This window comes from Ursus maritimus, unplaced genomic scaffold (assembly GCF_017311325.1).
Source record: "Ursus maritimus isolate PB19 unplaced genomic scaffold, ASM1731132v1 scaffold_27, whole genome shotgun sequence".
Lineage (NCBI taxonomy): Eukaryota > Metazoa > Chordata > Mammalia > Carnivora > Ursidae > Ursus > Ursus maritimus.
The window spans coordinates 8,909,289-8,921,393 of NW_024425230.1; the positions used below are offsets into that span (position 1 = coordinate 8,909,289).

General features: G+C 48.4%; 1 protein-coding gene across 1 annotated transcript in view; it reads left to right on the forward strand.

Moving 5' to 3' along the window:
* ADAMTS17 (ADAM metallopeptidase with thrombospondin type 1 motif 17) overlaps positions 1 to 12,105 on the forward strand; it is a 341,420-nt gene that overhangs the window by 121,615 nt on the left and 207,700 nt on the right. The window contains exon 8 of the mRNA XM_040642697.1: positions 7,015 to 7,120. Coding sequence (XP_040498631.1) covers positions 7,015 to 7,120 — 106 coding nt within the window. The remainder of the gene's footprint in view (positions 1 to 7,014; positions 7,121 to 12,105) is intronic.

The window sequence follows — 12,105 nt, forward strand, 5'->3', positions numbered from 1 at the left end:
TTTGCCTGTGACACAAAGGCTGCTGGGCAGAGTAGCAGAAAGCTATAATGCAGGGGGAAGTCTGGGAAGCTTCCTTGGGATGTGTCGGCACATTCATGGCCTGTCTTGGGGACGCCCCACCTCCCGACCTCCCCACCGCCCTCCCAGCCCCAACACAGCTATTCTCTGTTCCAGGGAGTGTGTCTGCACCGAGGAACACACCGGCATGGGCATTCTTCCCCCTCCCTTGTGCCTTCGATGTTATGTCTAAGAAGGCTTTGACTACCCCAAGGTCAAAAGGACGGACTTCTGTGTTTTCTTCTAGGCGTTTTATAGTTTTAGATCTTACATCTAGCTTTATGATCCATTTGGAGTTGATTTTTGTGTACCATAGAAAGAAGGGGGTCTGACATCAATCTTTTGCATGTGGCTCTCTGGTTCTTCCAGCACCATTGGTTGAAAAGACTCTTCTTTTCCCCACACTGGTTGGTCTTGGCACCCTGGCTGAAACTCAGTTGACTGTAAATACGCAGGTTTATTTCTGGACTCCCAGTTCTGTCTCAGTGTCTGTCTTTATGCAAGTACTACGTTGTTTTGGCTACTCTAACTTTGTATTAAGTTGCAAAACCGGGAATGTTGAACCCTTCAGTGATCAGACTTGGCAGCTGTTATTTTTACTTTGTCCGCTTACTACTTCCTTTAGCCTCGAGGAAGTTGCTGACGTTTTCAGGCTCGGTAAATAGGTGTTAGGTACCGGCAGTTTCTGCAGTACTCCCGTTGAAGGAGAGAGCCGGTGCCCCTCTTTGAGCCACGGCCCCCATCCTCTGTTCATGGTGCGGGAATAAAGACCTCGGCTAACTCCTCTTCCTTCCATCGTAACTGACCCCAAGGGATCCAGAAAATGAGAAGCAGGGAAACTGGTGGTGGAATTGCCAAGGCAAGGGTATGTCTGGAAGGGCTTATCCACCTGTGCTCCTGGGAGATGGGGCACTGAGCTGGGGCAGAGAGCCACAGACAGGGCCAGACCTGGAAGGCAGTGCTCCTCCGTCCCAAGCCGGGAGACCATGCCGCTCAGGCCACTTCTCCTGCCAGCCTTCCAGAGCCTTACCACTAATGTTCTGTCCCAGTTTGTGGGAAGCTGTGCCTGACCTTCAGCACATGCTAGGTTCTGTCCACTCTGTGCAGGACCAGGAGGAAGTCTGTAACTTCCAGGGAAGGTGATGGCTCCGTGGACTGCTCACCTTGGAGAGAACGCAGAAGTAAAATTGCAGAGGAGGGTAGACCTGAGTTAATCAAATAATTTATTTTTTTAAAGATTTATTTATTATTTTATAGAAAGAGTGGAGGGGAAGAGGGAGAGAGAGAAACTCGAGCAGACTTCCCACTGAGTGTGGAGCCTGATGCGGGGCTCGATACTACAACCCTGAGATCGTGACCCGAGCCAAAACCAAGAGCCAGACGCTCAACCGACAGAGTCACCCAGGTGTCCTCAAATAATTTAGGTAATACAGAGTTAGGAAATGTATGTAATAGTTAAATGTAGACAGTTAAATGTAGAATTTCCTTATTGCAACAGATAAGGATTCCATTGTGTCTGATAATAGGACATATTTTTTAGAATATGGTCCATTGTCATTGAAGGATTCTGCATTTGTGAATTTGCCTACTCGCTAAAATTTATTTGTAACTCCAAAATCAATATTTATCGTGCTTCTGTGGTCATTCGCAGATGTGTGCGGAGAAGCAAACTATTCGAGTTACCAAAGAGGCACGTTTGCAGCTGAGGTTGAACAAGGGGACCCTCTGCCTTCTCATTTCAACTCTCAGACTGTAAAACAGTGTCCTTTTCATGGTCGTCTGGTGCCATATTTCTCACATTTTTGTGTTTTTTGCTGGCGATTTTGCTTTTGACAATGGCTTCCAAGAGTAGTGCGTAAGTGCTGTCTTGTGTTCTAAGGCACAGGAAGGCTGCAGTGTGTCTTACAGTGAAACATATAAGATAAGCTTCATTTAGGAATGAGTTATAGGTGTGTTGGCCATGAATTCAAAGTTAATGAATCAACAATACATATTAAATACGGTGTCTTTGAACAGGAACACACGTAAAACAAGGTCACGTCTTGGCCAGTTGACAAAGATATTGTGACCAGAGGCTCACAGGACCCTAATCCTGCATGTCCCCTAGGAGCGATGTATTTGAGAATTTCGTGTTCACGCGACTTTTTAGAATCTAACTCCCAGAGATCATGAGAATCAACTGTAGTTCTTCATCATTTGTCGCATCCTAGATCTGAGCCATTTGCTCCTCAATGCTATTCACAAATTCAGATCATACCTCCAACCACTTAGGGAAGTTTACAAGAGCATGAGGTCATGTCCACAAGGCAGAATGCGCAACTCTGTCTCAACCACTGCGATTGCCAAGTGAAGAGACGGAAGCTGCTTTCTTGTCATGGACAGCACGGTGTCCCAGTGATAACCGCGATGGTGTTAGTACTTTGAACAGTTGGTAGGAGAAACGCGACCATTTCCTCAGAGGCAGAGTCCAAGAAGGTATGAGTAATGGCCAACGAGGCCAACAGCTGCAAACTGTTTACACGTGACAATTTGCTGGATAAATCAGAGTTTATACAGTTGTGTGTTGTTTACTCCTTAATCTGGAAAGGATATGCTCAACTCTGAGTTTAAGAATTATGTGCATACACCATGCAGTTTTCTACTGAAAAAGAAAATAATTAAACCTCCTCACCCAGTTTCCTCTCCAAAATTGCAATCCCACCAAGGAAAAGAGAAGAAAGGAGAAGGGGGAATGTCCACACGGAGTTGCCATGGCTGGGAAGAGGGGTTAGGAAACTCTGGCTTCTCTGAATGACTCCGATAGACTTCTCCAGGCATCAGAAAAAAATCTTTACAGCTCTTCATTTCTACCGTCAGCATTTCGGATTTTTTTTTTTTTAAAGATTTATTTATTTATTTTAGAGCGAGAGTGAGGGAGCACGTGCGGGAGGGGAAGAGGGAGAGGGAGAGAGAATGTCAAGCAGACTCCACGCTAAGCTCGGAGTCTGACACGGGGCTCAATCTCACAACCCCAAGATCACAACCTGAACCGAAACCAGGAGTCAGATGCTCGACCAACTGTGCCATCCTGGAGGTAACCGCTAATATTATTGCACATGTCCCTTGAATCTTTTTTTTTATCTTTAGTTTAAAACCATTTGGACTTAAACACCTGAAAGCTTTATTTTATCCCACCCACATCTCTGCATAAGCACACATTAAGATTTATGAAAATCTTCGAAACCCCCAGAGATGACTCGTTGGTCACCAGAGCTTTGGTGAGGGAGGCTCAGGGTTTGTCTGGAGGAGCACTGGTGTTGGAGAAAGAGAGTCCTGTACTTGTACCAGGGTCCGGGCTTGGTCAGCCATATAACTGGTTACTGGGCCTCCAATTTCCTGTCTGTAAAATGGGGCCAGCAACCATACCCACCAAATAAGGGATGGTCACGCGTTCCGAGTAGTGCTTGTCCCTAGAGAGGACCCTAATAAATGCCAGTTGCCTTTCTGCTTCCCTTTTTGTTCCAAGGAGCTCTGCAAACATGTGGAATTGATGTTTTTAACATTTCAAACATAAATTCTATTTTTTTTCCCTTTTGGTGAAGAATGGTAAATCATGGAAGGCCAAAGGCATGGAAAACACCACTCTAGGGTCTTGCTGTCTGTGTAGGGAATATCAGTGCCATAGGAAGGTCCCTCTGGTGCCACAGCTTCCGCCTCCCCTCCCCTCTGACCGCCCCTCCGTCCTTTCCAGGGAACAGGGAGTAGTGGGGGGGCTTTGTTTCTCGTTGAAGCTCGTGGCTCAATTACCGTTTATTGGCTACAGCTCTCACTTTTACCACAACCTGGGATTTTCTCCAGACTCTGTTTTGTGAGTTCTAAGCTTGTCCACACTGTGGGTCCTAAAGCCCCAGGGCTCCTGCCCTCCGTATCAGGGGCCATCTTCCCTCATACGCTTTGCCTTGCTCGCAGCTCTGACCAGGCTGCGCATGATTGGAATACATCATACAAAGCACCAGACCTTCGTCCACCTTCGTGTGAACGTTTCTCATAAATAAACAGCTCCTCTGTTTTCTCGTTAAAAAAAAAAAATCATCTGTGCCTTGGAAAAAATTAAAGTGCAATTATTGGAAGGCTCTTCGCTTAGCTGTTTCCCCAGTGTTGCGCGTTACCTAATTACAGTGGAAAGTCGAGCCTGCCAGCTCGGGGTGCTGAGTGCGCCCGAGGCCAGGGAACGTGTCCGTGTGGCATCGAAGTCTACTGGGTCAGCAGCCGCTCTTGAGGTCGCAAGCTCAGCACAGCTGGCTTCAGATGCCTCCTTTCCCCGTTCAGCAGATGGCTTCTCCGGGGGCGTGCATATCTGATCGTTCCGGTGCATTCACTGACCCAGGAGGCGGCGGCCTCGGGCCGGGAGAGCGCGGCTGGGTGTGCATGTGAGTGTGTGCGTGCGTTGTTGCACGCACATACCATCGGCGCTATGTAGAAGCATTCCACCTACTCACTGCTGGGCTCGGTGCGGCAGCCCACAAAGCAGTTTTAAACAAAACCAGAATAATGACCTTGAAGGCACCGAGAAGCCCGATCATGTCCTTTCTGGTTGTCATTTTTCTCCTTCCCGTCGTCTGCGTTGCTGGATTATGATGTCCACATGCAAAAAAAAATGCATCTTGAGGCCAACTAACATTTCATTTTTTTCCCCCTCTTTTCTTTTCTTTTCTTTTTTTTTTCTCCTTAATTCTTCAACCTTGGCCTAGCCCGTTGCATGTTTCCAAATAAAAACAGACAGGCGCTGTGGTGCCGGCTCGGTGTGCCGACCGTGAGCTGAGCCCCAGAGCAGCATCTCCCTGCAGAGCAGAGCCGGGGCGAGGGAGCGCTGCCTCTCGGGGCTCCTGGGGGCCATCAGGAGGAAGGAGGGAGGGCCCTGTGTGTGGCCAAGGCCCACCTCTGTTTGAGTTTGGTGTCAACAAGGAGGATAGGTTTCGCTTTTGGGGAGCAGGGAAAGAGGTTCATTTTATTTATTTATTTATTTATTTATTTATTTTTAATTTTTTTAAAAATATTTTTTTATTATATTATGTTAGTCACCATACAGTACATCCCTGGTTTTTGATGTAAAGTTCCATGATTCATTAGTTGCGTATAACACCCAGTGCACCATGCAATACGTGCCCTCCTTACTACGCATCACCAGCCTATCCCATTCCCCCACCCCCTCCCCTCCGAAGCCCTCAGTTTGTTTCTCAAGAGTCCATAGTCTCTCATGCTTCACTCTCCCCTCTGATTACCCCCCCTTTTAACCTAGGAGAAGAAAGGGAGAAAGAGGTTCATTTTAAATTAATTCCCCCTGTCCATTCTCCTCCGCCTTCTGCCAACTCCTTCCCTCCCCAGTTCCTGTGCCTGCAAGGCCGGTGTCCACTCCTGAGACACCTGGGGCCTCTGAACAGGGAGCAGGGTGCAGCTTAGGGGGGCCCTGGCATCGTGGGTAGAAAATGGGCGCCTCTCACACCAGTGGCCACAGTCCCTCCTGGGGCACAGCGCTGGTGGGGCGAGTCTGGCTAGGAAAGCCTCCATCTACCTGGTCATCAGGTACCACTGGGCAGCACCTGCCTGGCCACGGGGCCACTGGAGCCACAGCCCGCCCCACGGCCCTTGTGAACTCTCACAGCAAGAGGAGCCTTGAGCTGCCTCCGGTGTGTGACCCACCAGCCGCCCTGGGTCACCACCCACTCGTGTGTCTCATGGTGTATGAAGGGGTCAGAAGCTGTGGTCAGCGGGAGTGCAGATGCTTCCAGTCCTCACCCAAGTTCCGTCCCAAGCCCTGGGAGGGGCTGGGGTCCGTGGACTCCCCTGTCGATGAGATAAGGCCCGGGGGCACCTGGGTAGTGACAGATGCCTGTCCTGGGTGCAGAGATAGCAGAAGCTAACGGGAAATGTGGAGAGCTGCCGTAGGGAGTGGCAGGTGCACACATGTGGCCAGTGTGTTCCTTGGGTGTGGCTGGCCAAGGCCTTCCTGTTGTTCATGCACACCTTTCTGCCAGGGATAACCTTTCTCCCCTAGAAAACACCCCTCCATCCTCCAGAGACTGGGAGCCTCCTGTCCCTCGCTCACACCCTTCCCCTACATCTTCCTCCCACCCGGGTGCCTGGTTTTGAGTCTTGTCTCAGTGGCCAAGGGACCTCAATCAGGTGTGTGTGGAGATGAGCAAGTTGGTCCGTGGGGCACATCCTCACTGATGACTCCCAGGCCCTCCCTCTTCCAGGGTTCTCTCTCTCTCTCCCCCGGGTCCCAGTCTCATTCTCTCTGGACGGTTCCTGACACATTTTTCTGAGTATCGTGCACAGCCTTCCCTGGCCTGCTTTCTGTGAGCCTAGCTGCTCCCCTGCTCCCACTCTGAGGGCATTGGCCCTAGCAGGGCTAGGACTGGGAGGAGGGAAAGAAGGTGCCGGGGTGCGGAAGTTAAGGACGCACCCCCTCCCTCTCTGGGTGTGCAAGTGCAGGGTCAGCTCTGGAGAGGGAGACCCTCCTTCAGCTTTCCGTGCTGGGTGCCTTGCCTTGCTGGCCTCACCTCGTCCCAGCCCTGGATGTGGAAGTTGGAGAGCATCCCGCCACCACACGCCAGTCCAGCTTACCTTTTCCCTCTGAGCCTTGGTCTCCCTCTGTTACCGCCACCCTGGGTAGTTAGGATTCAATTAGATAACGCGTGTAAATGCAGCACATTGCTTGACACCTATTAAATGCTTGGGAGATCTGCATGGTCGTTATTACTATCATTAATGATTTGTCAGTGAATCCAAAAGCAGCATTCACCAGCCCAGCCCCCACAGGAGCTCTGGAATGACGCCTCCAGCCCCGTGGCCACATCATTGTTCCAGTCTGCCCCTCCTCTCTCCATCATGTGTGATGTTGACCATATGGACTTGCCCAGCGAGGTCAGGGCCTCCCACGTTCTGAAGAGGATGTGTTTTGTGTCTCTGCTGCAGGAATTGCTTACTTAGGAGGTGTGTGCAGTGCTAAGAGGAAATGTGTGCTTGCCGAAGACAATGGTCTCAATTTGGCCTTTACCATCGCTCATGAGCTGGGCCACAAGTAAGTACCAGACTCTGTATTGTTCTGCCTTTTCCAATTCCTTTCTGCATATATATATATATATGTGTGTGTGTGTGTGTGTATATATATATGTATCTATCTGAAATAGTGCTGCTCTTTGCCTTTGCTTCTTCAAGCCTGGGTCCCAGCCCTTCAGGGAGCCCAGAGAGATTACTGACCAGATGGTCTCTGAGACTGAAATGTTAATTTCGTGTTCCTGTCTATTCTTAGTGCACACACTATAGAGGGAAGAGGTTTGTCTCAGACTGTCCTCTTCAGTTGCATTTCCTTTCCTGGACCAGAATGGTCTTTGATTCACTCTATCTTTCAAATAATGGAATTTATCTTCATACTGTTGGCTTTCTATTTCCTTGAAAGCCAGTTTCAAACAAAGTCCAACTGTCTGAAGGCAGAATGTCAGTGTCTGAGTTTTAAAGAATTATCAGCTGCTGCCTTTGTGCATGGAAATTCTTCCCTGGAGAAGGGGAGAGCCATAGACCCTCAGAGCCCAAGGATGTTGTGGAAAGGATCTGAGGCAACCTCCCAGTTTTTCAGAGGAGGAAGCAGAAGGTCAGAGGGGTTGAGTGGCTGGCCCAAGATTGAGATCACCTGCAGGAAGTCTCAGGTGGCAGAAAGCCAGCCGACTCTAAAACTGTGGCCTGAGGGTTTACCATTTCTTGGGCGGTAGGTGTCTGTTTTGTATTTCTCTGAAGGAAAAAATTGTGGTATGACTGCATGAGAACTTAAAAAATAAATACGTAAATCGAGGAGGTCAGAGCATGCAGAACAATAGGAAAATTTCTATTGGGTTGGAGAGAACAAAATTAAATGGAAATCTAGTTCTTGGCGAAAAAACGTAGAGCGTTTCCTAATGACCTATGGAGTACGATGCCTGAGACCCTAAATGTGAACTCAGCCTTCTGCAAAAGTAAAGTCGGTCTATAAGGAAACGTACAAAAGCAATTTCCTCTAGGGTTAGCCGTATCTGTAGCTTTATATATATATTTTTGCCTTGTTTTGTTTATCTGGTCCCATTCTCATTTTTTTCACTCCCACAGATGGGTTTGGTAGTTAGCTTTTCTGTGCCTTCTGAGTATCATGGTGTGAGTACAGCGAGTGGTAATAATCCCATGTGTATTTCCTGGGATTAAGGCAGAAATAACATGTCATTGGCTAAAAGAAGCAAAATGAGCGGTCGTCTCTAAGTATGCAGTTCTTTTATCTCGGCAGTATTTTTTAAATACTGGCGACAGCCCTTTGCCCATCCTTTTTTTTTTTTTTTTTTTTTTTTTTTTTTTTTTGCCTATGCTGCTAGGAAATAATTTTTAAAAATTAATTGTAATCAAATATGTATTCATATTTCTGATTTGTTAAACACACACACACACACACAGCTGGAGCCGAGGGTGATTGCTGAGAGAAAAGCATAAATCAGTATGGCTTTGGCAAACATCCTGTCTTCTCGTCCTTTGGCCAAATGACCCACCCAGCCCATCCTGGTTCCTCAGAATCAAGGACCTCATGGTCTTGAGAATGCAGTAGTCAAAACATTTTCTGACACGTGGGTTGTCGTGGACTTTTGAATACATCTATTTATATGAACTGCAAGATTCCATGCAGCATTCAGTGCCAGGGCCCACGCTGGAGTGCTTTTTGCACCCGTGTATGAGCACACACGTGCTGCCCAGAGGCCTTTCTTCTCGGACGTGAAGAACACAGAGGCCATTTTCTCCCCGATGACCTGTGTGATAGCCGGGGCCCCTGGCATCTGAGCGCAGGAGGTCTGCAGAGATGAATGGTGAGATTCAGTCCGACTCCACTAGCCTTTAGCTACAGTCTGCTTCAGTTTCTTGGAGGGCCCTTTATAGCTTGCTGTTGCACTCTAATTACCCACAAAAACAAACACCTAATTGTTAATCGAAGCCAATAAATTCTGTGAGCATTTGGCCTTGCCCCTAGTTGGGCGATTATAGTTTTCCCAGGGAAGTCTGTTGTCTCTGATTATTTGTGAGCAATGGGAAGCAGGTCCCCCAGGGATGGAGCCACAGTCTCTCCATCTGCAGACCCTTCTGGTCAGCCGGCTCAGAGCTGCAGACAAGGCAGTGTGGAGGCTTAAGAGGGATCAGCCTGTACTCTGAGCAAAGCCCCTGGCCAGGCTGCCTCACAGAGCTGAAGCCTGGAGGCTGTTGCAGACTTTGGAATAGAGTGGAGTCATTTAACTCCTCGTTCCTTAAGGTCATGTGCACTGAGAGAGGACGGGATGGCGTTCTCAGTGGACCTGAGCCACTGGTCTATGCTCTTCAAGAAAATTTCTCAGTGAGGGGCGCCTGGGTAGCGCAGTCGTTAAGCGTCTGCCTTCGGCTCAGGGCATGATCCCGGCATTCCGGGATCCAGTCCCACATCAGGCTCCTCCGCTGGGAGCCTGCTTCTTCCTCTTCCACTCCCCTGCTGTGGTCCTTCTCTCGCTGGCTGTCTCTATCTCTGTCAAATAAATAAATAAAATCTTTAAAAAAAAAAGAAAAAATTTCTCAGTGAAAGCTTCGGAGAATGAAAAAGAGTTCTCTTCTAGGTACCCCTAGAAAGTCTGCAGAGGGCTCACCCACTGGTCCCTAACCATTTAATACTGATAAAGTGAAACTTTCCTCTGAAGTTTGGGTGTGTGCCTTTGCCCCTGGGCACACGTAAGTATGGCCTTTCTGTTGCTTACCCAGTATATCTCCTGTAAGGATCAGTGCGAGCAGTTACCCCAGCTCTGAATTTTAGGAGAAAAATTCACTTTCCACATGAGGTGCACGTTGCATTTATCAGACAATGAGAGTCGTACACGTTAACCTGACTTTCTCCCTGCTTTGGCTGTCAGAAAACACAAAACGAATGTCAGGCCCATTTTCAGCAACTAACTCATCCAGATCCTAGAATTCTGTTTTTCCTCTCTCTTTCTGTGTCTCTTTGTACGAACGATCATATTTTACATATTGTAGTTCAGAAATACTTTCTTTGGTACTGTAAACTGTCTCCAATCCAATCTGCAATCATGGGGGTTCTAAATTATGGATTAAATGAAAAATTCTTGCCAGGGCAATATCATTAATTCTGCTTAGGACAGGAAGGAATAATGTACTAATGATGTTTAAGTCAAATCAGATCTCATTTACTGAACACCTGCTGTGTTAGACGCCGTGCAATCATTATGCTATTGAGCATTTCTGTGGGGTAGGTATTATTTAGCTCTTATTTAATAGATTAGGAAACTAGTATTACTTTGTAAGAATTTCTAGTCTCGAAATGATTTGGGATCACTTCTACGATAACATAGCCATAGATCAGGACTATTAAAGACCCCTGTTCTAAGAGAGGGGTAATTAGGAGAAAACTTGCTCTATATCCAAAAAAACCAAGGTGCCTTCAGATTGCCGCAAGGCAGAAAGGACTGTCTGTGGTGTGCTAGCTGCAGAAGAAAGCCGATGTGTCAGCAAGAGGGACTTCCCTCGGGAACTCAAGTATCTCAGCTGCGATCGACAGCTTTCTGATTACCTGAGAAAGAAGGAGGGTGGAAAAGACCGCAGCTTTGGATGGGTCTGAAGGATTCACCGTTCCTGGTGGGAGGCAAGGGGGAGAACCTGGACGGGGCTGTTCTATGTTTCTGCTGGGAGGATGAGTTGGCTCCACACAGAAGCTGTGATGACAGTTACTTTGAGGTGGTTTTTTAAAAAATTTATTTGAGAAAGAGAGGGGGAGGAGAGGCAGAGGGAGAGAAAGTCTTCAGCGGGCTCCTTGCTGAGCACAGAGCCTGACGTGGGGCTCGATCTCACCACCCCAAGATCATGACTCAAGCTGAAACCAAGAGTCGGACGCTTCACTGACTGAGCCACCCAGACGTCCCAACTTCGAGGTTTTCTGATGAGCCTTCATGACCTTAGTTGCCTGCTTGCCGGTGAAAGACGGCCTGGTGCATTTGGGAAGGCAGCTGTCTCCCTGTCTGGCCACGATGGCTTGAGAAACCCAACTGAAAAGCAGGGACTACTTCATCCTGCAGTGACCAGAAGAGTGGAGGAGCTCCCGAGCGCGAGAAGATGGCCATGACGAACCTCTCTTCCTCCAGAGAGCTGCAGCCGACAGCTGTTAGTGGTTATAATTGAACTGATGAAGTTGGGGGGCCGTTCCTGGAGAGACACAGCCCAGCTGGACCAGCGCTGCCCAGGTGTTTTCCCTCAAGAAACCAGGACAGGGTGCCTGGTGGTAGACCTCAGTGTCCAAGATGTTTATCAATATTTGGTTTTAAAGAGAAAGAGGGACAGCGAGAAGCAAGCATTTGTTTCTCTTGGGCAAGCGCACGCTTTTGCGGCTCAGCCCCAGTTGGTCATGGGAAGGACTCTCCCCCGAAGAGGGTTAGAAGCCCATGAGAAAAGCAAAACTAAAATCAAGTGACACCCTCATGCATCAAGGAGGGAGTTGGTAGTGACTTCAGTATAATATTAAAATAACCAGGTGTAATACTTCTGGAATTTTAGAACGTATTGTTTGCTGTCATCTGGGAGCTTTAGTGTAGAAGGGAGAAAGGAAGCGGTTCTAGGACAGCTGGTGAGAATGCCTTTTGTTTGGGGGTTGGAGGGGAGAGTGGCGTGATGAGGCCCAGAGGAGGCAGTCGACAGGGGGAGGCCAGGAGGGCACAGAGCTGAGTCTCAGCTGGACATTCGGGGCCTGGGGAGACCCAGAACACCATGCATGCAGTTTGCTTCTCAATCAGGTAAGACCGAGAGCTCTTGAGGACCATCTAAAACACAGGCCCTTCTTGATGGGGTGCTGAGAGAGGGAGGGGAAGCCGCATAGTGCACCCTTGGCCACCCACACACAGGAAAACAAAAAAAGACCTATCTTTATAGGTAGAAACAAAGAGCTTTCTCTTGCAGAAAATAAATCTCTGCTTCTGTTGGATTTAGGAGGCTCTGCTAGATAAGCCCGAGCCAGAGCAATTCCCTGCCTTG